The sequence below is a fragment of the Bos grunniens genome, chromosome 26 (genome assembly GCF_055505025.1).
Source record: "Bos grunniens cultivar Pamir isolate PY7600 chromosome 26, Bosgru_T2T1.0, whole genome shotgun sequence".
In the NCBI taxonomy this organism is placed as follows: domain Eukaryota; kingdom Metazoa; phylum Chordata; class Mammalia; order Artiodactyla; family Bovidae; genus Bos; species Bos grunniens.
Genome location: NC_141190.1, coordinates 17827931 through 17848707, shown reverse-complemented (window position 1 = coordinate 17848707; position 20777 = coordinate 17827931). Strand labels below are relative to the sequence as shown.

The following is a 20777-nucleotide window of genomic DNA, read 5'->3' as shown; positions in this document are numbered from 1 at the left end:
TTAAAGAGATTGTCTTTAATCCATTGTATATTCTTGCCTCCTTTGTCAAAGATAAGGTGTCCATATGTGCGTGGATTTATCTCTGGGCTTTCTATTTTATTCCATTGATCAATATTTCTGTCTTTGTGCCAGTACCATACTGTCTTGATAACTGTGGCTTTGTAGTAGAGCCTGAAGTCAGGTAGGTTGATTCCTCCAGTTCCATTCTTCTTTCTCAAGATCGCTTTGGCTATTCGAGGTTTTTTGTATTTCCATACAAATTGTGAAATTATTTGTTCTAGCTCTGTGAAGAATACTGTTGGTAGCTTGATAGGGATTGCGTTGAATCTATAAATTGCTTTGGGTAGTATACTCATTTTCACTATATTGATTCTTCCAATCCATGTACATGGTATATTTCTCCATCTATTAGTGTCCTCTAGTGTCCTTCACAGCTGAATTCTACCAAAAATTTAGAGAAGAGCTAACACCTATCCTGCTCAAACTCTTCCAGAAAATTGCAGAGGAAGGTAAACTTCCAAACTCATTCTATGAGGCCACCATCACCCTAATACCAAAACCTGACAAAGATCCCACAAAAAAAGAAAACTACAGGCCAATATCACTGATGAACATAGATGCAAAAATCCTTAACAAAATTCTAGCAATCAGAATCCAACAACACATTAAAAAGATCATACACCATGATCAAGTGGGCTTTATCCCAGGGATGCAAGGATTCTTCAATATCCGCAAATCAATCAATGTTATACACCACATTAACAAATTGAAAAATAAAAACCATATGATTATCTCAATAGATGCAGAGAAAACCTTTGACAAAATTCAACATCCATTTATGATAAAAACTCTCCAGAAAGCAGGAATAGAAGGAACATACCTCAACATAATAAAAGCTATATATGACAAACCCACAGCAAACATTATCCTCAATGGTGAAAATTTGAAAGCATTTCCTCTAAAGTCAGGAACAAGACAAGGGTGCCCACTTTCACCATTACTATTCAACATAGTTTTGGAAGTTTTGGCCACAGCAATCAGAGCAGAAAAAGAAATAAAAGGAATCCAAATTGGAAAAGAAGAAGTAAAACTCTCACTATTTGCAGATGACATGATCCTCTACATAGAAAACCCTAAAGACTCCACCAGAAAATTACTAGAAATAATCAATGACTATAGTAAAGTTGCAGGATATAAAATCAACACACAGAAATCCCTTGCATTCCTATACACTAATAATGAGAAAACAGAAAGAGAAATTAAGGAAACAATTCCATTCACCATTGCAACGAAAAGAATAAAATACTTAGGAATATATCTACCTAAAGAAACTAAAGACCTATATATAGAAAACTATAAAACACTGGTGAAAGAAATCAAAGAGGACACTAATAGATGAAGAAATATAGCATGTTCATATGCATCTTAAATGTCATGTCTCAGAGACCGCTGCCTCCCCATCACTCCAGACCCCCTTCCCTTATACACCCCACTTGCTCCTCCATAATGATTTCCCCTGTGCTGTTCTGACTGGTGTCCATCTGCCTCACTGGAACATACATTCCCTTAGAGTTGAAGTCTCATTTGTCTTTATCACCAAGCCCAGAACAGAGCCCAGAATAATGCTTGACAAAGAAGTTAAAGATTTGTTGAATGAATGAATAAATGCACTCATTGTAATGACCAAATTATTGGTTTTAATTTTGTTGTTTTGTTGACATGAGATTCCAACCCCTTCATTGTTTTAAAGAAGTGAACTTCTAACAGAGAACTAACTCATAAGAAATATAAGGCAGTCCATGTCAACAGCTTGGACTCCAGCTCTGTGAGGCTCTGCATCAAAATGTGAGAAAAGAATGAGGGTGAGGCTCAACTCATGCTCATCACCTAAAGCAGGTACAGCCCTGCCTCCAACACAGAGCAGGCTCCAGCCCCCATCCCCAGGCACCCCCTCCATCGATGCTGGTGATGTGTTGACTCCCTCATTGCTGGGACGGTGATCAATGCCACTGCGGGGCCACTGGGGGTGGAGTGGCCAGCCTCACTCAGCCTGTGTGTAACCCATTGTTTCTAAAGAGCTGCTGGCTGCAGGAGTCACTGAGGTCTCGGGCCAGCTCTGAGTTCTTTGCTGAGATGAAGATGTAACCAAGGAAGGAGCTTGAAAGTGAAAAGGACAGAAAATGAAAGCAGAGAGCATAGGTGACCCGGGTCATACACGGTGGCTACGGAGCAGGAGAGCATCTCCCCTGAGGGATGGGCCAACCACTCGGCTACTGCCCTGACCATAAACGGCTTGGCCTGAGGGATGGGCCAACCACTCGGCTACTCCCCTGACCATAAACGGCTTGGCCAGAGCTCTGGTGGAGCCATCTCTTCTCTTGGCACCCTTACTCTCCCAGTTGGATGTTCCTACAAATGCAAGACACAAGCCAATAACACCAGCAAAAAGTCGAGGTTGCCAAGGGCAGCGTTTGGAGAAGGCTCTTGGGAAGCTGTTGGAAATGGTGAGTGAAACTGAGCATCTTTCCTCTGCCTAGCCTTCATTTCTTTCTATAAACAACAATACCCAGGCTTTTAAAGCTCACATCTTCTAATTCAAATATAATTACCTTCAGTGAAAGGAAGTTAAGGAGCTTGGCTTTTAATTATTTTCCTATTAGTATGAAATTATTTTCCTGTTAGTACGAAATACTAATCATTAAAATATGAAATTATTTTCCTACTGGTATGAAATACTAATTATTAAAAATTCTCATCTGATATTTGCTGATGCCGCCTATATTTTAATATTAAGGTTTTGTTTTTAAAACCCCACCTATAAGGGTGCAGAGTAAATGTTTCAGCTAAACTCATTTCCCAGTTGGAGCAATGAGTCCTTTATCCTTATTTGTTTAGTCTGCCTTTTGCTGTGTGATCCAAAACAGAGAGACTCATAAGTTGCATCAGAAACTGTCCACCTTTCTTACTGACTTGTGGTACATGTTTGGTTGTGACTCAATCAAATGAAGTTTGCTGAGTTAGAAGGGGCTTCTGTGATTCCTTTATTAAAGAGATTAGTAAAAGGGGCTGTTCAGATTTGGAGTTAGGAAGATCTGTGAAATAAGATTTTTTATTTAGACGATCCAGCCTCTTCTTATCCAGCCTCTCCCACTGACCAGCTGGGGACCTTGAGAAGCCTGTCTTGGTCTCTTGGTTCCCTCACCCATGATGTAGGGGTGAGAGTGTGCCCCTTGTGGGGATGCGTACAGTGTGTGACACATGGGGTATCCTCAGTCAACGTGAGTAGTTAGCCCATCTCCCCTCATTCCCATCACAAACAGCAGACTCATAATGAGTGACACTCAACCACTGAGATCCTGATGTCCCTTTGGAACCACTATGTAGATATCAACACAGTGCTTAGACTAGCGATGAGTGTCTTGTACCAAATTCCTGTACTTTGAATATTGTAAATTCATGCAGACAATTGCACCCAACAAGATTGTCCTAGTGACTTCCCTGTGCCTTGCTCCATGCTGGTCAGGCCATGAAGAATATGACACCATGGGATCCCCTACCTGGAATAATTTATAGTTTTGAAGGAGCTGCCACAGACATTAGTTCCTTTGAGTTTATCCCATGAGATAGGCAGGGCAAGTTAATAGTATCCCAGTTTTGAGGATGGAATAACTGCCTGGGAGAATAGATTTGTTATGAAGAAAAGGAAACCAGAGAGCCTGAGTCACTTTCCCCAGGCCACACAGCTACTAAGTGGCAAAGTGGACTTGAATCCAGATCAGGGGACTCCAAGGTCAGAGTTGCCTCGCCCCAGTCAGCTTTCTCTCTAAAGGACACTGAGTCAGATTCTTCTCCACCCACATTTACGTGATGTTGTTTTCTCCGTGAGAGTACTGTAGTGTGTTTCTACAAAATATAAATGTCTTTCTGAAGTTGGCCAAAATCTTCGTCATCCAAATGTTGATAAACAGCACGTGCAGTGGCCCCCTTGTTGCTGCTCCTCCCTTCTGTTGTCCCCCAAAGAAAGCTTTGTCCTGGGCCTGCTGACATCAGTAGCTTGTGTTTGCTGATGAGATAAGGCTCTGGGCAGCTGCATTTGATGCCGTGACCAGCCAGCATCCTCTGTGGGCTTGGTCGATGTTAGCATGAAGGTAGGTACCTTGAGCAAAAAGACCTAAGTAGCTCAGATGTCTTTCTAATACTGTCTTGGAAGAGGAGGTGCAAAGTGCTGTGAGCCTGGGGGCTCCAATTATTCTGAAGAAACTCCAGGAGTCCTGAGGAAGCCTGTGACATGGGAGAAAGAGGCTGCTGGGACTTTCCTGGTGGTCCATTGGCTAACACTCTGCACTCCCAAAGCAGGGGTCCTGGGTTCTATCCCTGGTCAGGAAACTAGATCCCACATACCGCAACCAAGAGTTTGAATGCCCCAACTTAAAGATCCTGCATGCTATAACTAAGACCCAGCACAGCCCGATAAGTAAATAAATTTTTTTTTTTTTTCTAAAAAAAGAAATAGGCTGTCACCAAAAGACCCAAGTCCTAGTGACAGCCAACGGATCATGTGAACTTGGGCAATCCATTCAAATTCTCATCTCAATTTTCTTTTCTATAAAGTAAGGGTTTCCTGTTGCTAAAAGACAGGGAAGTGAACAGTTGCCACTGAAGGGTGCTGGCCTGCTGGGGCCATCCTGATTGAAAGACAATCTCTGGGGCAGGCGACAGTGGGAACTATACCTTGTAGGTGCTTGAAACATTTTTAGTTGACAAAAGAGTTTCTCATTCATTGACCTCTCTAAATTCCAACCTACCTGAAAGCTAGCTAGAGTAGGTGTTTCATCAATTTTGTATATATTGGTGCTATCGTCTCTAGACCCATCTTCCAGGTTGGATTTGAGTCACATGGACCAATCTCATTTGTCTGTTTTAAGAGATAAGCCCTAACTCTTCTCATTTATCCATGAGGGAATTTCTGAGAAGTCCCTGGGCCTCAGCTTCCTCTTCTGTAAAATGAAGATCTGAGGTAGACAATCTTGGAGGCACTTCAGTTCTGAAATCTTAGGATTCTCTAATCCATCCCAATCTTCTCATTATTGGCTAACATTTCATTTTAAATCTTAGTAAGCACATTGCTTCTAGAATGACAAAACCAGGTTTCAGAGGCTTCAGGAAGATCAGGAGCTGGAGTTTAAGCCAAGTTGTCAGGGATTGGGGAGGCTGGGGCTGAATGAGAGAGAGCCCGGCCAGGGGGCATGATTCAAGGGTGACTGGACACGGAGAGGGGCCAATCAGGTAGAAACAAGACCACTCCAGCCCCTTGAGCCAGGGGCAGAAACTGTCACCAGCTGAGTTGGAGCAGAGTCCACCCATTTTTCACATCCAGGCAGGAAAGGCACTGGGTAAAGAGCAGCTGGAAGAAACTGACATGAAAGAGTCCAAACTGGAAGGATGGAAGATGGGAACAGGGAGGAAGAAAGAGCCACCAGAGGCCCTGGGCAGGACCTGATCCTGGAAAGTGGACACCTGGATAGGCTAACAAGTTGGTGCCCTATTGAGTCCATGATTTTTTTTTTTAATTTTTATTGGAGTATAGTTGCTTTACAATGTTGGTTAGTTTCTGGCAAAGTGAATCAAATATATATATATTCCCTCTTTTTCTATTTGCTTCCCATTTAGGTCACCTCAGAGCATTGAGTAGAGTTCTCTGTGCTATACAGCAGGTTCTTATTAATTACCTATTTGATACATGCGCTCAGTCACTGAGTCATGTCCAGCTCTTTGCAACTCCGTGGACTGTAGCCTGCCAGGCTCCTCGGTCCATGGAATTTTTCAGGCAAAAATACTGCAGTGGGTTGCCATTTCCTACTTCTGGGGATCTTCCCAATCCAGGGAGTGAACCCATATCTCTTGCGTCTCCTGCATTGGCAGGTGGATTCTTTACCAGTAGCACCACATGCAAAGGTCATTTTATACTTGGTAGTGTGTATAAAGCCCACGATCTTTAAATATTGACCCCATATTTGAGGGAGACGTGAGGCTGGGTTCTACGTGAGGGGAGGTCACAGAGCATTAGCCCCTTTCCTCTGTCATCCCAACCAGCTCAGCTCCAGCCTGAAACCCCTGCCTTGGACTCAGTAAAAAGGGAAACATAGCTTTCTCAAATTCTCCTCCAGTGAGGGAGTTGAAGTGGGAGCTCCTGGGGTCTTACTTCCCACCCCAAGAAGAAGTGGCATCAGTCTACACAGTTTGCTTCCTGAGGGGAGTTCCAGGGAGAGAAAGGAAAAAACAAAACAACTTTCAGCACTCTGCTGAACGTTTCTAGTAATGTTTTTGCTGCCCTTTTGAGTCAGGACCTCTCAGGAAGTAGCTTGACTGGCTGGTCCCTTAAACTGGCCCTGGTGCGGGCCTGGGAGGGGAGGAAGGGGAGGACTGCCTTGATGCTGAGGGGGGATCTCATGACCCTTGACTCACCTGCTCCCCTGCCTCTTCAGGGGCCAAGATTGGGAGGGGAGGCTGGAGCTGACTGAGCCTGTGGGGTCAGCACATTCTCCTCACTTGGTGGAGGGGTCAGACAATGGCCTGGCTGACCATTACTGGAACCTTTAAGGTTTCCTTCTCTCTTGCAGAGTTTTTCACTGAACTTCACACTGCCGGCCAACACGGTGAGTACAGCGGCCCCCGCTTACCAGGTAGGTGAGCAGAGATCAGTGCAGAGTTGACATTGGGCCTCCGGGACACCATCACATAAACCTCATGTAAAGCTCATGAAACATGTAAAGCTCATGAAAACATGTTACACAGGTTTCAAAGCACTACAAAGAGCTGGGGGTGCTGAGAGACATATTCTCAATGATAAGAATTATAAATACACGTTTTGAAAAGGAATATAGCAAGAAACCAAAAAACACTTAAATTGCCATCAGCAGAAAACACGGGGGTCACTCCTTCCAGTCCTGTTTGGCCCTACATAAATTTTGACTTCTGTTGTCTTCATACCATGATCTTCTCACCTGTAATTTTATATAACAAATGTTTTCTATCAGCCTTTATAAAAATAACTGAGGATGGTCTCATGACATTTCTTCAAGCGAATTATTTAACTAAATGACCAATCACAATTAAGAATTCTTTTGTGATAAGCATAGGTATAAATAAATCCTTGTTGGCACTTAACCTGATTTCCTTAGAATGAAGTCTAGAAGGGAAATCACTGGGTCAAGATGAATGAACATCTTATGGCTCTGGGTTATGACAGTTCCAAGTCCACATGGAGATTTTCAATTGATGATGGCGGACAGTTTCAATCCAGAATTGACCCTCCGTCTTTTGTTCTCCTGTTGTTTAGAAGATAACATGCCAGGATTGTTTTCTGACCAGAATTGCTGCTCTGATGGAACTAGGCATTTTCCTGGCCCAGGTTTTTAGTGGTTTGGGCTATGCCAAGTTTTTCTAAGTCACATAGTTATTCAAAGAAAATAGACTGAGACTGCCAGGAAAGAGGACGCCTAAGCTGGTGCTCACGTGTACTGTAACATGAGGGCAGCGTCCTGGAGAGCACTGGAAATGCAGACCCTCGTGACCCACTGCTGCCTTCGCTGCCCACACTGGCGACCCTGACCCTATCCCTGATTTCCCGGCCCCTGCTCCACCCTCCTGGTGAAGGCCCTGTCTTCTGAACCTCCCTGACTCACTCAGCTCCCTGCTTCAGCCTCTGCCTATTGTCTGCAGAGGCTGACAGTAGCCTATTGTCAATATTGTCAATAGCCTATTCCCCTATCCTTGTCCTTCCCTGTCCAAATCTTTCAATATGCAACTGGTGGCACTTCCTACCTGGCTACTCGAAGCCAGCCGGTCTGTAGAGATCCCAGGTTCTGTCTTATCCTGGCTTGGCTCAGCCTAGGAAGGTAACTCAGAGAAGCAAGGAGCCGTTGCTTAGGGCCGTGAGGGTGGGGGGTTAGAGGGAGGCACTAATGCTGCAAGTCAGCACCTTTTGGAGTGTCTTCTTGGTTAACAGCCTATTTCTCTGAGAACTGTCCCTCCTCCCTTTGAATCTATGTAGGACAACAGCCACCCCAGTCTGCCTGGGACTGTCTGGTTTTAGCACTGAATGTGTTGCAACCTAGGCAACTTTTCTGAACAACCAGGACATCTGGCCACCCTATCTGTGATTATATTTCTGCCACATAATCCTTCCCTTTTGGTGTAGCTGGATGCCCTGGAAAGTGGGGGGAGGTGGATGCCAGGTGCATCAGAGCCTCTCTGCAGGGAGTGGGGAACAGGGCCACATATGCAAGTCAGCCCCTGCTGGGCCACACTGAACTGTCTAGTATGAAAATTAGGGATGGGGTACTGCATTTGTCATGGAAGGCGGAGCCTGGACCCTGAAGTCAGACCACTTGGCATCTACCACTGAGGGCTGTGTGACTCACACAAGTTACTTCACTTCTTTGTGCCTCACTCTTCTCTACTGTAAAATGGGGATCATTTTAGTCCTGCTTCACTGGCTGTTGTGAAGAATAAATGAGCTGATAGAGGGAAGGTATTTGAACAGCCTGGCACATAATAAGTGTTTCATATGCATTAGCTGGTACAGTTAGCAGGTGTTCATGAAGGCAGAAAAATCCATCCAGGGAGAGAAAGAAGGAAGCAAACAGGCAGAGAAGAGCACAAGTCAAAGGCCATGCTGTCCAGGAGTGACGGAGCGATCCCAGGAAGAAGGGATCTTTGGTCATGACAGAGTCTCAGGCCCAGCTCCAGTGCCTGGAGAAGCCAGATTCCCACCACCTGTGGGATCCACGAGGAACCCCTGAATCACTAGAGTTAACTCATTCTGGGAGCGGGGCAAAGGCAGCTCAAATGAATTTCTGTAACCTGAAAGCAGAACATCTTACCTGAAACAATATCTAAGTCTCCCCATCACCCTGAGAAACAGAACACTTTAGGCAAACACAGCATTAAGGTCATATTGTGGGGTGGTGGTGAGATTGTGTTTCAGTAAAACTAAAACCATTTAAGTACCAAGTGTCAATACCAAGTTAAGCAAATATTTCTTTGATCAGAGCTCTCTGGGAAAGAGGTCTAGGCTTGAATGCAAACATCCAAGTTCAGGTTAAATTTATCTGTGAAACCTGGGAGAAGACCCATAACTTCTCTGAGATCTGGATCATTTTTTTTTTTCTTTTTTTGTAAAATAGAGAAAACTATCAAAAAGACAAAGCCACTGAAATTCCAATGTACTCACTGAAGTTGATGAGTGAAAGTGAAGTCCCTCTGCTGTGTCCTACTCTTTGTGACCCCCTGGACTGTAGCCCTCCAGGCTCCTCTGTCTATGGGATTTTCCAGGCAAGAATACTAGAGTAGTTTGCCATTTCCTTCTCCAGGAGATCTTCCCAACCCAGGGGTCGAACCTGGGTCTACTGCAGAGCAGGCAGACTTTTCACTATCTGAGCCGCTGGGGAAGCCCATGGTTGATGAGAATATTCAATAAATAACAGGTCTGGCCAGAGCTTTGCCAAGTTTAAAGGAATGATCAAAGCTTCTACTCCTGGTGCACATTTGGGCCTCCAAACAACCCTAGAGGTAGGTGCTCACAGCCCTATTTTATGAATGAAGAAATGAGGCCCATGAGCTTGTGAGTGGAGAAATCAACACCCCATTCCAGAAGGAGACTTAACCCCACACTCCACCACCTAGCATAGCTTACATGAGTTAGTTGCTAACGTGGAACTTTGTGCCCTGAGATTTATCCATCCAGGTAAGACTCTCATCTGAAATATCTCATAAATGGGTAAAATTCAGTGCCCCTCTTTGAGTGGAGCCGTGAACTAGAAACATGTATTCATTCAACATGGAATTATGCCGGGAATATGGATAATTCACAGCTTCAGAGACCTGCCCAAGCCATCTGCTTCACTGTGGTAAGGGAATAAGTAAGGCCTTCTTAGAAACAAGTTGTCTTCCCTTATGGCTCAGATGGTAAAGAATCTGCCTGCAATGCAGGAGACCTGGGTTTAATTCCTGGGTTGGGAAGATACTCTCTGGAGGAGGATGTGGCAACCCACACCATGATTCTTGCCTGGACAGAGGAGCCTAGTGAGCTACAGTCCATGGGGTCACAAAGAGTTGGACACGACGGAGCAACTCAGACTTCCTCCAAGGTCTTCTTAAAGAGCCTGGCTCCACCGGTATTTATATTTTTTCCTTTCTAGCAATGGGGACAAGTAGGCCCAAAGTGTGCTGGGAAGGGTGTGGGAACTTGGGACAGGATAAAGCCTTTTTGAGTTGTAAAATGTATTATGGCAAATCCACAGGGTGAATAACGAAGCTCTCACCTGAATTTCTGATTTCTCATGCCTTGTAACCGATCGTATTCCTTCTTACCTGGGAAGGATTGAGGAAGGTTCTAGTCCACAGTTGTTGTCTTCTGTTGTTTTTAATAGAAATTTTAGCAAAGGGATATACTTTAGGCATTTACAGCTTAACCTTGGGCAGACTATCTTATATGATGTGCATGCTATAGATTTTGTTCTCTTAAGATTTATGTTCTTTTTCTACGCAGACTTCCTCTCCAGTTGTGACTGATGGAAAAGGAACCGTAAGTATGCCACTTAAATTATGGAGCCTTGGTTCAGTTGCTTAGAATCGGGATAATGCTGTACCCATCTTGTGCATTCATTTTGAAGATTAGATGACGTTTGCTATGTGACCTGTCACCAAGCACATAATCTGCTCAACTGTGTTTCTTACAACCAACTCAGTTCGAAAGGGAAGGAGAACGTGAACAATCATAGATGGTTCCACAAAGTCTGGAACAAAAGAAGCTAGACATGAGAGTACATACTTTCTACTTTCATCAAGATAACACTACTGTTCTTGATAGAAAGATAACACTATCTTTCTACTGTTCAAGATAACACTGAAAAATAGACCAAGCTAAACTACAGTGATAGATTTCGGGATACACATGCAGTGGCTGGATAGGAGCCCAAGGGGCCTTCTCAGGGGCTCGCAACGTTCTGTTTCCTCATCTAGGGGCAGGTTACCTGGATGGGTTCATCACATGACATCATCAAGCCACATATTTGTAATTTATATACTTTTCTGTGTTTTGTCATGCTTTAACAAAATCACCCCCTCAAAAGTGACGAAGACTCGAGTGTCATATGATCGTTGCACATTTACAGGGCTTCTCAATACTCTCTGCAAGTAATTACAAATATGAAAACTTATGGGGCTACGAGCATGGCTACTTCCACTCAGATCAAAGCAAGTGTGAATTTGGAAATTAATCAGTTCATGCATTTATTGTACATAAATTTTAAAAGTTCATATCAAAATGGTGTGGTATACAGTAAAACTTTTTGGTATATATTTTACTTTTTGCTGAACTAACAGATAAGAATGCTAATTTTTGCTTTGAACTGTTTTTCAGCTTTTCCTGTATTGATACGACACACATTTCTGTTTCTAGGAATGGCCTGTTCATATGTTTGTCCAATTTTCTACTGAATTATTATCCTTTTCCTATCAATTTAAACAACGTGAATTAAGTATAATGAAAATCAGCCATTTGTCATGTACATTGGAAAGAATTTTTTACTGTATTTCATTCCCCCTTTGATTTTGTGTAGGACACTGAGAATCCATGCAGAGTTTTGTTTTAATTTTAATCTTTTGAACTCTTCCCTTTTTTTCCGGGGGAACCTAACTGTTTTCTCTGTGCAGGACTGTGGGCCTTCTCTTGGGTTAGCAGCAAGCATCCCATCCCTGGTGGCCACGGCCCTGCTGGTAGACTTACTGTTTACTCTGATTCACCAAAGAAGAAGCAGCAGTGAGTCCACTGAGGTGACTGGCAGTTTCTTTGGGTCGCGACATGTTGGCGGGAATCAGTATTCAATGAACTGGCTTTGGGCTGGGGGTGTCAGGACTTGTGTCTGTTTTCTGAGGACACAAGGGTGGGTGTTTCTGAGCCTCAGTTTCTGCCTCAGACTCAGACCCTCCCGGCAGAGCTGATATATCATCCAATCCTCAGGTCCCTTGACAGTACTGGGGTGGCACAAGTAGGAGCAGAGAGGGATGCTTGTTGCCATGGAAACACGTCTGTGCAGTGAGTGTGTTTTCTAACCTTGAGAAACAAGGACACAAGCTTCTCAAAGAAAATGGAGGTGAACTTACCAAAGACGAGAGACAGTTGCTGAGCTGTCCATCACAAGGATATGTCCAGGAGCATGTGACTCTATTTATCTTTGTACTTTTTCTACATCCTAACACACATCGGTCACACACGTCTGACCCCACCCGTTACAAATACCAGAGTTCTCTGGAGACCAGGCTCAGAATTCAAGGGCCACTCTGACCCATATCCAACCAGAGGCCATGGTTGTAATACAGTGGTATTGTGTGGTCTCTGTGTTCTAATTCCATCCTTATTTATAAGCATTTCTGATTGTTCTCACACTGGTGTTGCTGCTGCTGCTGCTGCTAAGTCGCTTCAGTCATGTCTGACTCTGTGCGACCCCATAGACGGCAGCCCACCAGGCTCCCCCGTCCCTGGGATTCTCCAGGCAAGAACACTGGAGTGGGTTGCCATTTCCTTCTCCAGTGCATGAAAGAGGGAAGTGAAAGTGAACTCGCTCAGTCATGTCCGACTCTAGCGACCCCATGGACTGCAGCCCACCAGGCTCCTCCATCCATGGGATTTCCAGGCAAGAGTACTGGAGTGGGGTGCCATTGGGAGTAAAAAACCTAGGTATTATCCCTGAGTCTGCCACTTTACAATTTATATGTGAACCTGGGCAAGTGATAGAACATTTTCTGTTTATTGGTTATTTCAACTCCAAAATAACTCCAATTAAATCAGAATCTCTGGATGATAGAGCTGTAGCACTGGTATCAAAAAACCTTCAACAAACAGATACTAAAGTAGCTGCTACTGCTGCTAAGTCGCTTCAGTCGTGTCTGACTCTGTGCGACCCCATAGACGGCAGCCCACCAGGCTCCCCCGTCCCTGGGATTCTCCAGGCAAGAACACTGGAGTGGGTTGCCATTTCCTTCTCCAATGCAGGAAAGTGAAAAGTGAAAGTGAAGTCGAGTCTGACTCGTAGCGACCCCATGAACTGCAGCCTACCAGGCTCCTCCATCCATGGTATTTTCCAGGCAAGAGTACTGGAGACTAAAGTAGAGGGGATAGTATAAAGAATCTAGTTATCCACAGTGGCCAATCTCGTTTCATTTCTACTCCCACTCACTTCTCCACAGTGTCAACCTATATTATTTCTCAAGTAACTCACAATGGTATCTCTTGTTTGTGGTTTTTTAGGGGCCAGTTATTATCCTTTTGTTTATTTTGTTTTTTTTTGTTTGTTTTTCTAATTTTTATTTTTAAACTTTACATAATTGTATTAGTTTTGCCAAATATCAAAATGAATCCACCACAGGTATACATGTGTTCCCCATCCCGAACCCTCCTCCCTCCTCCCTCCCCATACCATCCCTCTGGGCCGTCCCAGTGCACCAGCCCCAAGCATCCAGCATCGTGCATCGAACCTGGACTGGTAACTCGTTTCCTACATGATATTTTACATGTTTCATTGCCATTTTCCCAAATCTTCCCACCCTCTTCTTCTCCCACAGAGTCCATAAGACTGTTCTATACATCAGTGTCTCTTTTGCTGTCTCGTACACCGGGTTATTGTTACCATCTTTCTAAATTCCATATATATGCGTTAGTATACTGTATTTATGTTTTTCCTTCTGGCTTACTTCACTCTGTATAATAGGCTCCAGTTTCATCCACCTCATTAGAACTGATTCAAATGTATTCTTTTTAATGGCTGAGTAATACTCCATTGTGTATATGTACCACAGCTTTCTTATCCATTCATCTGCTGATGGACATCTAGGTTGCTTCCATGTCCTGGCTATTATAAACAGTGCTGCGATGAACATTGGGGTACACGTGTCTCTTTCCCTTCTGGTTTCCTCAGTGTGTATGCCCAGCAGTGGGGTTGCTGGATCATAAGGCAGTTCTATTTCCAGTTTTTTAAGGAATCTCCACACTGTTCTCCATAGTGGCTGTACTAGTTTGCATTCCCACCAACAGTGTAAGAGGGTTCCCTTTTCTCCACACCCTCTCCAGCATTTATTATTTGTAGACTTTTGGATCGCAGCCATTCTGACTGGTGTGAAATGGTACCTCATAGTGGTTTTGATTTGCATTTCTCTGATAATGAGTGATGTTGAGCATCTTTTCATGTGTTTGTTAGCCATCTGTATGTCTTCTTTGGAGAAATGTCTATTTAGTTCTTTGGCCCATTTTTTGATTGGGTCGTTTATTTTTCTGGAGTTGAGCTGTAGGAGTTGCTTGTATATTTTTGAGATTAGTTGTTTGTCGGTTGCTTCATTTGCTATTATTTTCTCCCATTCTGAAGGCTGTCTTTTCACCTTGCTAATAGTTTCCTTTGATGTGCAGAAGCTTTTAAGGTTAATTAGGTCCCATTTGTTTATTTTTGCTTTTATTTCCAATATTCTGGGAGGTGGGTCATAGAGGATCCTGCTGTGATGTATGTCGGAGAGTGTTTTGCCTATGTTCTCCTCTAGGAGTTTTATAGTTTCTGGTCTTACGTTGAGATCTTTAATCCATTTTGAGTTTATTTTTGTGTCTGGTGTTAGAAAGTGGTCCAGTTTCATTCTTTTACAAGTGGTTGACCAGATTTCCCAGCACCACTTGTTAAAGAGATTGTCTTTAATCCATTGTATATTCTTGCCTCCTTTGTCAAAGATAAGGTGTCCATATGTGCGTGGATTTATCTCTGGGCTTTCTATTTTATTCCATTGATCAATATTTCTGTCTTTGTGCCAGTACCATACTGTCTTGATAACTGTGGCTTTGTAGTAGAGCCTGAAGTCAGGTAGGTTGATTCCTCCAGTTCCATTCTTCTTTCTCAAGATCGCTTTGGCTATTCGAGGTTTTTTGTATTTCCATACAAATTGTGAAATTATTTGTTCTAGCTCTGTGAAGAATACTGTTGGTAGCTTGATAGGGATTGCATTGAATCTATAAATTGCTTTGGGTAGTATACTCATTTTCACTATATTGATTCTTCCAATCCATGAACATGGTATATTTCTCCATCTATTAGTGTCCTCTTTGATTTCTTTCACCAGTGTTTTATAGTTTTCTCTATATAGGTCTTTAGTTTCTTTAGGTAGATATATTCCTAAGTATTTTATTCTTTTCGTTGCAATGGTGAATGGAATTGTTTCCTTAATTTCTCTTTCTGTTTTCTCATTATTAGTGTATAGGAATGCAAGGGATTTCTGTGTGTTGATTTTATATCCTGCAACTTTACTATAGTCATTGATTATTTCTAGTAATTTTCTGGTGGAATCTTTAGGGTTTTCTATGTAGAGGATCATGTCATCTGCAAATAGTGAGAGTTTTACTTCTTCTTTTCCAATTTGGATTCCTTTTATTTTGTTTTTAAAGCACTCTACTGATCCTAATGTGTGGCTAGGTTTAAGAACCACTGATTTTAATCATGGTCATAGGCAAATGTTGTAACCTTTCATTTCTTCTTCTTTTTTATTTTATTCTTAACCAACTTAGGAAAGTGAGAGGCCTTGTGAAATTACAGAAATCTATGACAGTCCCCAGATAGCTGAGGTAAGAACTCTTGGTTATAGTCACTATACATCATTCACACAACAAACAAGCTAAGGGTCTTCAGGCCTGTTGTGTGCAGGAGCACAGTGTGAGCACAGAGGAGGTTCTCATTATACTTTTATTGGCTGGACAGGAATTTAAGGTTGAATTCCTATTAGAAAACTAATTTACTATTATTTGTTCCACTGACAAAAGAGAAAACCGTGTGATCATTTCCAGAGGAGATGAGAGTTCGAAAACATTAAACAGCCATTTGTGATATGAATTCCGAGCAAACTAAAAATTTTAAAGGAATTTTTTTAACTTGAAACAAGACATCTTTTTTTTTTAAAAATCACAGCAAATATCATACCTAAAGGTGAAATGTTAATGATTCTCTTTCAGATCAGAAATGAAACAAGGATGCTCACTGTTTCCATTTCTACTGAGATATTACATTTTGGTCCTAGCCAGGGCAGCATGTTGAGAAAAAAAAGTAGAAATTAACTCAATGAAGTGGAATTCTTTCACAGTGTATACGTATGTCAAATAATCACACTGTACTCTTTAAATATCCTTCATTTGTCAAGTATACCTCAACAAAGAGGAAAAGAAAAAAGAAGCAGAAAGCATAAAACTGTAAAAGAAGAAAGAAAAGTGTCATTATTTGCAGATAATATGATTATCTACATAAAAAGCCAAATTATCTACAGATATATCGCTAGAATTAGCAAGATATTTTAACAAGTTTACTGGAGGTAAAAGTCAATATTAAAGAGTAATTTTTGTTTCTAAAAATCAGTAACAATTAATTTTAAAAAGTAATTTTTTAAAAATACAATTTTATAGTGGTAATAAAAATATATAGAATGATGAGGAATCAATCTAACAAAAACATATAATCCTTTCATGGAGAATAATAAAATTTCAGTAAAAGATATTTAAATAAAACCTCAATAATGGGAGTTTATATACAATGCTCCTGGATTGAAGAACTCAATAGTATATAGATATCAAACAACTTCAAATTGATCTGCATATTACAATATAAATTTTAACAGGTATTTTTCACAGAACTCAATAGGGTGCTTCTAAAATTCATATAGAAAAAAAGACAGGAAAAAATTTAAGTACCAAAACAACAGATAGAACAAATAGCATACAAATAGGAAGATAATAGATTAAAACCCATCCAGTGATGATGTTCAATGTCTTTAAAACTATGTTTCAAATGTTTTGTCTGAAGGTTGGTTGTTTCAGGTGGGAGGGTAAATCTGGTTGCTGTTACTCCAACTTGGCCAGAAGCAAAAGTCTTTGATGTATTTTTTTTTTTTAAACCTGTTTGTTTTCTAAAGAATCCTAGGAGGTTACCTACCCAGGAGAAGAATATGATGGGAGGAGGAGAAGCCCACATATATGTGAAGACAGTATCAGGAAGTGAGGAGTCCATGCGTGACACTTACCGCCCTCCTGTTGAAGTGGAGAGAAGGAGGGGCCTGTGGTGGCTTATTCCAAGACTGAGCCTGGAGTGATGAAGCGAGCCAAGGAGCAGAGCTGGAGCTGGAAGCAAGCTAAACACACAGGGATCGATCGTGCCTGGAGCAAGTAGAGAAGCCAAGCTGCTTCTTAACCACTCCAAACTTCATTTGCAGATCTGGAAAACTTAGGGGTTGATTTTATTCTTTAAGCGACTGATCTGATACAGTACATTCTGACTCTCAGACCTTGTGGTTTAATAATCAGTGAAGTCGCTGTGCATTCAAAGGAGCCCTTGAACCCTGCTCCTGACCCCACATGGGGATTTGCTTTTTTTTATGATTTGGGGAAAAGAGTTTGATTTCTCAGTGGCTCACCTTTTCATCTTTTTTCACATCCATTTTCTCAAAAATGCCATTAGACCTGGCTTCCATGGACAGGTTGGCCAAGGCTAACATGGTGCAGGTTGGGATAAATAATATAATATAATATAATATAATATAATATAATATAATATAAATAATATAAATGATACTCAAGGGGGACATGTGAGAAGGAGCAGTTCTTTATCTCTGAACACCTCAGGGTAGAAATCAGGGGGAACCACATGTTCCCTGACCACAGGGGAAGCCTGTGGCTGGGTCATTCATCACTCTCTCTTGTGATCAGAGAGTATTCAAAGTTTGTGAGCACATGTGTGTGCTGAGGGTAAAGAGGGTGGAAGGAAGGCAGAGATTACTTCAAAAGATTATTAGAAAGAGGGGCTGTACCTATTTTGTGGGAATAGAGAGAAAGGTCCAAGTCCTTGGACCATCAATGGGGAAAAACTCATGAGCAGGAAGAGAGGTCAAGAGTACTCTGGGTGGGTGAACACAGGACCAAAGGGATGATCCAGGCACCAGCCTGACTGTCATCTGAGGGGAGCCCATGAACAGCGGCAGCTGGATCAGGTGAGGTGTTCACCATCGCTCCTGGGAGGAGGCTTCTGGGAACCCTGGTTCCCCTAGCGCAGGTTCATTGTTCCCTGATGGGAGAACCTGGGTCCAGGAGATCCCGGGTCTGCCCACCAGCTGCACGGGCCCCCTTGAAGAGCTGTGGAGATACTCCTTTCTCACATGGGGCCCCTAAATGCTCAAACACGGCTCCTCTGATTCAAACAACCCAGGACAGGTTCCGAACACCCCATCACTGCCATGCCAGCACGGGCTCTTCAGAGTTCCTTGTGAAATTCATTTTGTGCTAAGTCCCCTGAGTCTAGACCTGTTAACAAGCAGATCTGGCTGTGTTTAAGCAGACCTGCCCAGTGATCCAGGTGCTACTTCTCTTACCTATTGAGAAGGACCTTGAATTTGCTGAGAACGTGATTGTGGCCCTGGCCTTGACACTCATAAGTGTGAGCTCTGGGGCAGATCATGGACCTTAGCTCTGTAGGTACAAAATGGAGACTGTTCTTCCTTTTACCCTTAGGAGTGTTGTGAGGGTGAACAGAAACATGACTTATAGTCTATAAAGTAAGGTGTGACTTATATTTTGGACCACTTATTTTATGTAATTCTGCTTACAATCCATTGCTTATTACCTTATTTTAAATGGTTTCTACTAAACTATCAAGGTTCAATATTTCTTTCACCTTTTTTCTGCTGTGATGCACAAGGGCTTATTTTGGAATAAAGTGAAAAGCAAAAATGAGCATTCTTGTGGCCCTCCAACATGTCTGTGGTTTTTCTTTGCCTATATTAAAGCATATGACATTGGCCCTAGAGTTGGAATCAAGGTCATCTCCAGGATATAGCTGGTGCTAGCACTTTGTCGGCTCAGCTGATGATGGAGATGTTCAAGCTGTTTACAGAGGGCAGCCCAGGTTGTGAGCAAAATGCTGAGACTGGAAGTCAGAAGCTCTGGCTCCCCAACCTAGGGCCTGTGCTAGCATTGGGATGGCCTTGGCCAGTCACGTTCTAGAAAATGCAAATGAATTAATAGTGACAGAAAGTGTATCAACCATTGCCTGGGGATGGTGGGGTGAGGAAAGGTGGAGGGAGAGATTCCAAAGGGCCACAGAGAAACTCTAAGGGGTAATGGATGTCTTCTCCATCTTGATTGTGGTGATAACTTTATGGGTGTGTCACATGTCAACACTTTTTAATGGTACACTTTAAACATACAATTATTGTATCTCAGTTATACCACTATAAAGCTGTTTTAAAACAAATAGCATCCAAAGCACACAGAGCAATAATCTCTGCCCTCTGGGTTTTGCTTTGTTTTTTTTTATTTGACCAGATGGGGTCACAGAGAAGGCAATGGCAACCCACTCCAGTACTCTTGCCTGGAAAATCCCATGGATGGAGGAGCCTGGTGGGCTGCAGTCCATGGGGTCGTGAAGAGTCGGACACAACTGAACGACTTCACTTTCACTTTTCACTTTCATGCATTGGAGAAGGAAATGGCAACCCATGTTGGGGTCCTTTAATGGACCAGAACCTGGTGGTCCGGAGTCGATGATAAGAAAGTGAAAGAAGGAAAGAGGCTAATATTCCCTGGGTTATGCAGGGAGCCTTCGAGCTCCAGGGGATCAGCCAATAGAGAGAGAGAGAGAAGGAAGGATACAGGGACCCAAGTCTCTGGTGGAGCAAGCGTGCTTTATTGAATTCTGTGTGAGTATATATACCATATTACAAGGTGGCTTCTTCAGATAAAGATCAGAAGACCAGGCTTTACAAGTTACCAAGGAGACAAGGAGCAATAGAGGCCATAAGGCCAAAAGGCAATCCATATCAAAAGAGGGTCATAGATAGTCCCTTTCACCGTATGGAAAGGCTAATGAAGGGAATCCTATGCAAGCATCCCATCTCTATGATCTCAGTCCTGGGACTGGCTTGCCACTCCTCTCGCTCCTGACAGGAACTGATAAGGAACAGAGGGCTCAAGAGAGATAGGAAACAGCACACAGGAATCCTACTGTTAAACATTCCCTGACAAACCCACTCCAGTGTTCTTGCCTGGAGAATCCCAGGGACGGCAGAGCCTGGTGGGCTGCCATCTATGGGGTCGCACAGAGTCGGACAAGACTGAAGCGACTTAGCAGCAGACGGGGTTAGGATCTTCATTGCTTAGGGCAAGCTCTTGGTTGTGGCATGCAGGATCTAACTTCCCTGATCAGGGATCGAACCCAAACCTCTTGGGTTGGGAGCTCAGAGTCTTAACCACTTGACGACCAGGGAAATCCCGACCTCTCTTTTTTCAGTCTGCATTTTGCCAGGAGAATAAGAGGATATGGGAATGTGGTTGGTGTCCTTTCTAGGACAAGCACAGTCTTCCTCTGGAGAAGTTGGAATTACACAAAAATAGATTCACATACTTGGTGCCTAAAAGGGGGAATGAAATCCACTCTCAAGAGCTTTGAGTGTCATCCTGAACTGAGGACCCGAAAACCTCCCCAAACCACGCACACTATAGAAGCACTTTACCTGAAGGAATGATGGGTGAATTACCCAAACTTGAGGCAAAATTAGAATTGCTTTAAACCTAGGTTTAAGAAGATATGAATTCCCTGAAGTTGTATGCAAATTTTATATGAATAATCATTACTCATGGGATGAGATTCCATTAATCTCTTCAGATTCTCAAAGCAATCTGCAATACCCCTACCAACAGTTAAATATAA

At 42.8% G+C, this 20777-nt stretch overlaps 1 protein-coding gene across 1 annotated transcript; it reads left to right on the top strand.

Moving 5' to 3' along the window:
• Positions 1-2371: 2371 nt before the first annotated feature.
• Positions 2372-18802, top strand: OPALIN (oligodendrocytic myelin paranodal and inner loop protein). Its single transcript, XM_086379330.1, has 6 exons — positions 2372-2504; positions 6621-6656; positions 10553-10588; positions 11719-11838; positions 15602-15658; positions 16993-18802. Exons 1-6 carry the CDS (start codon positions 2502-2504, stop codon positions 17167-17169), a joined length of 429 nt encoding a protein of 142 aa, XP_086235456.1. The 5' UTR covers positions 2372-2501; the 3' UTR covers positions 17170-18802.
• The last annotated feature ends 1975 nt before the right edge of the window (positions 18803-20777 follow it).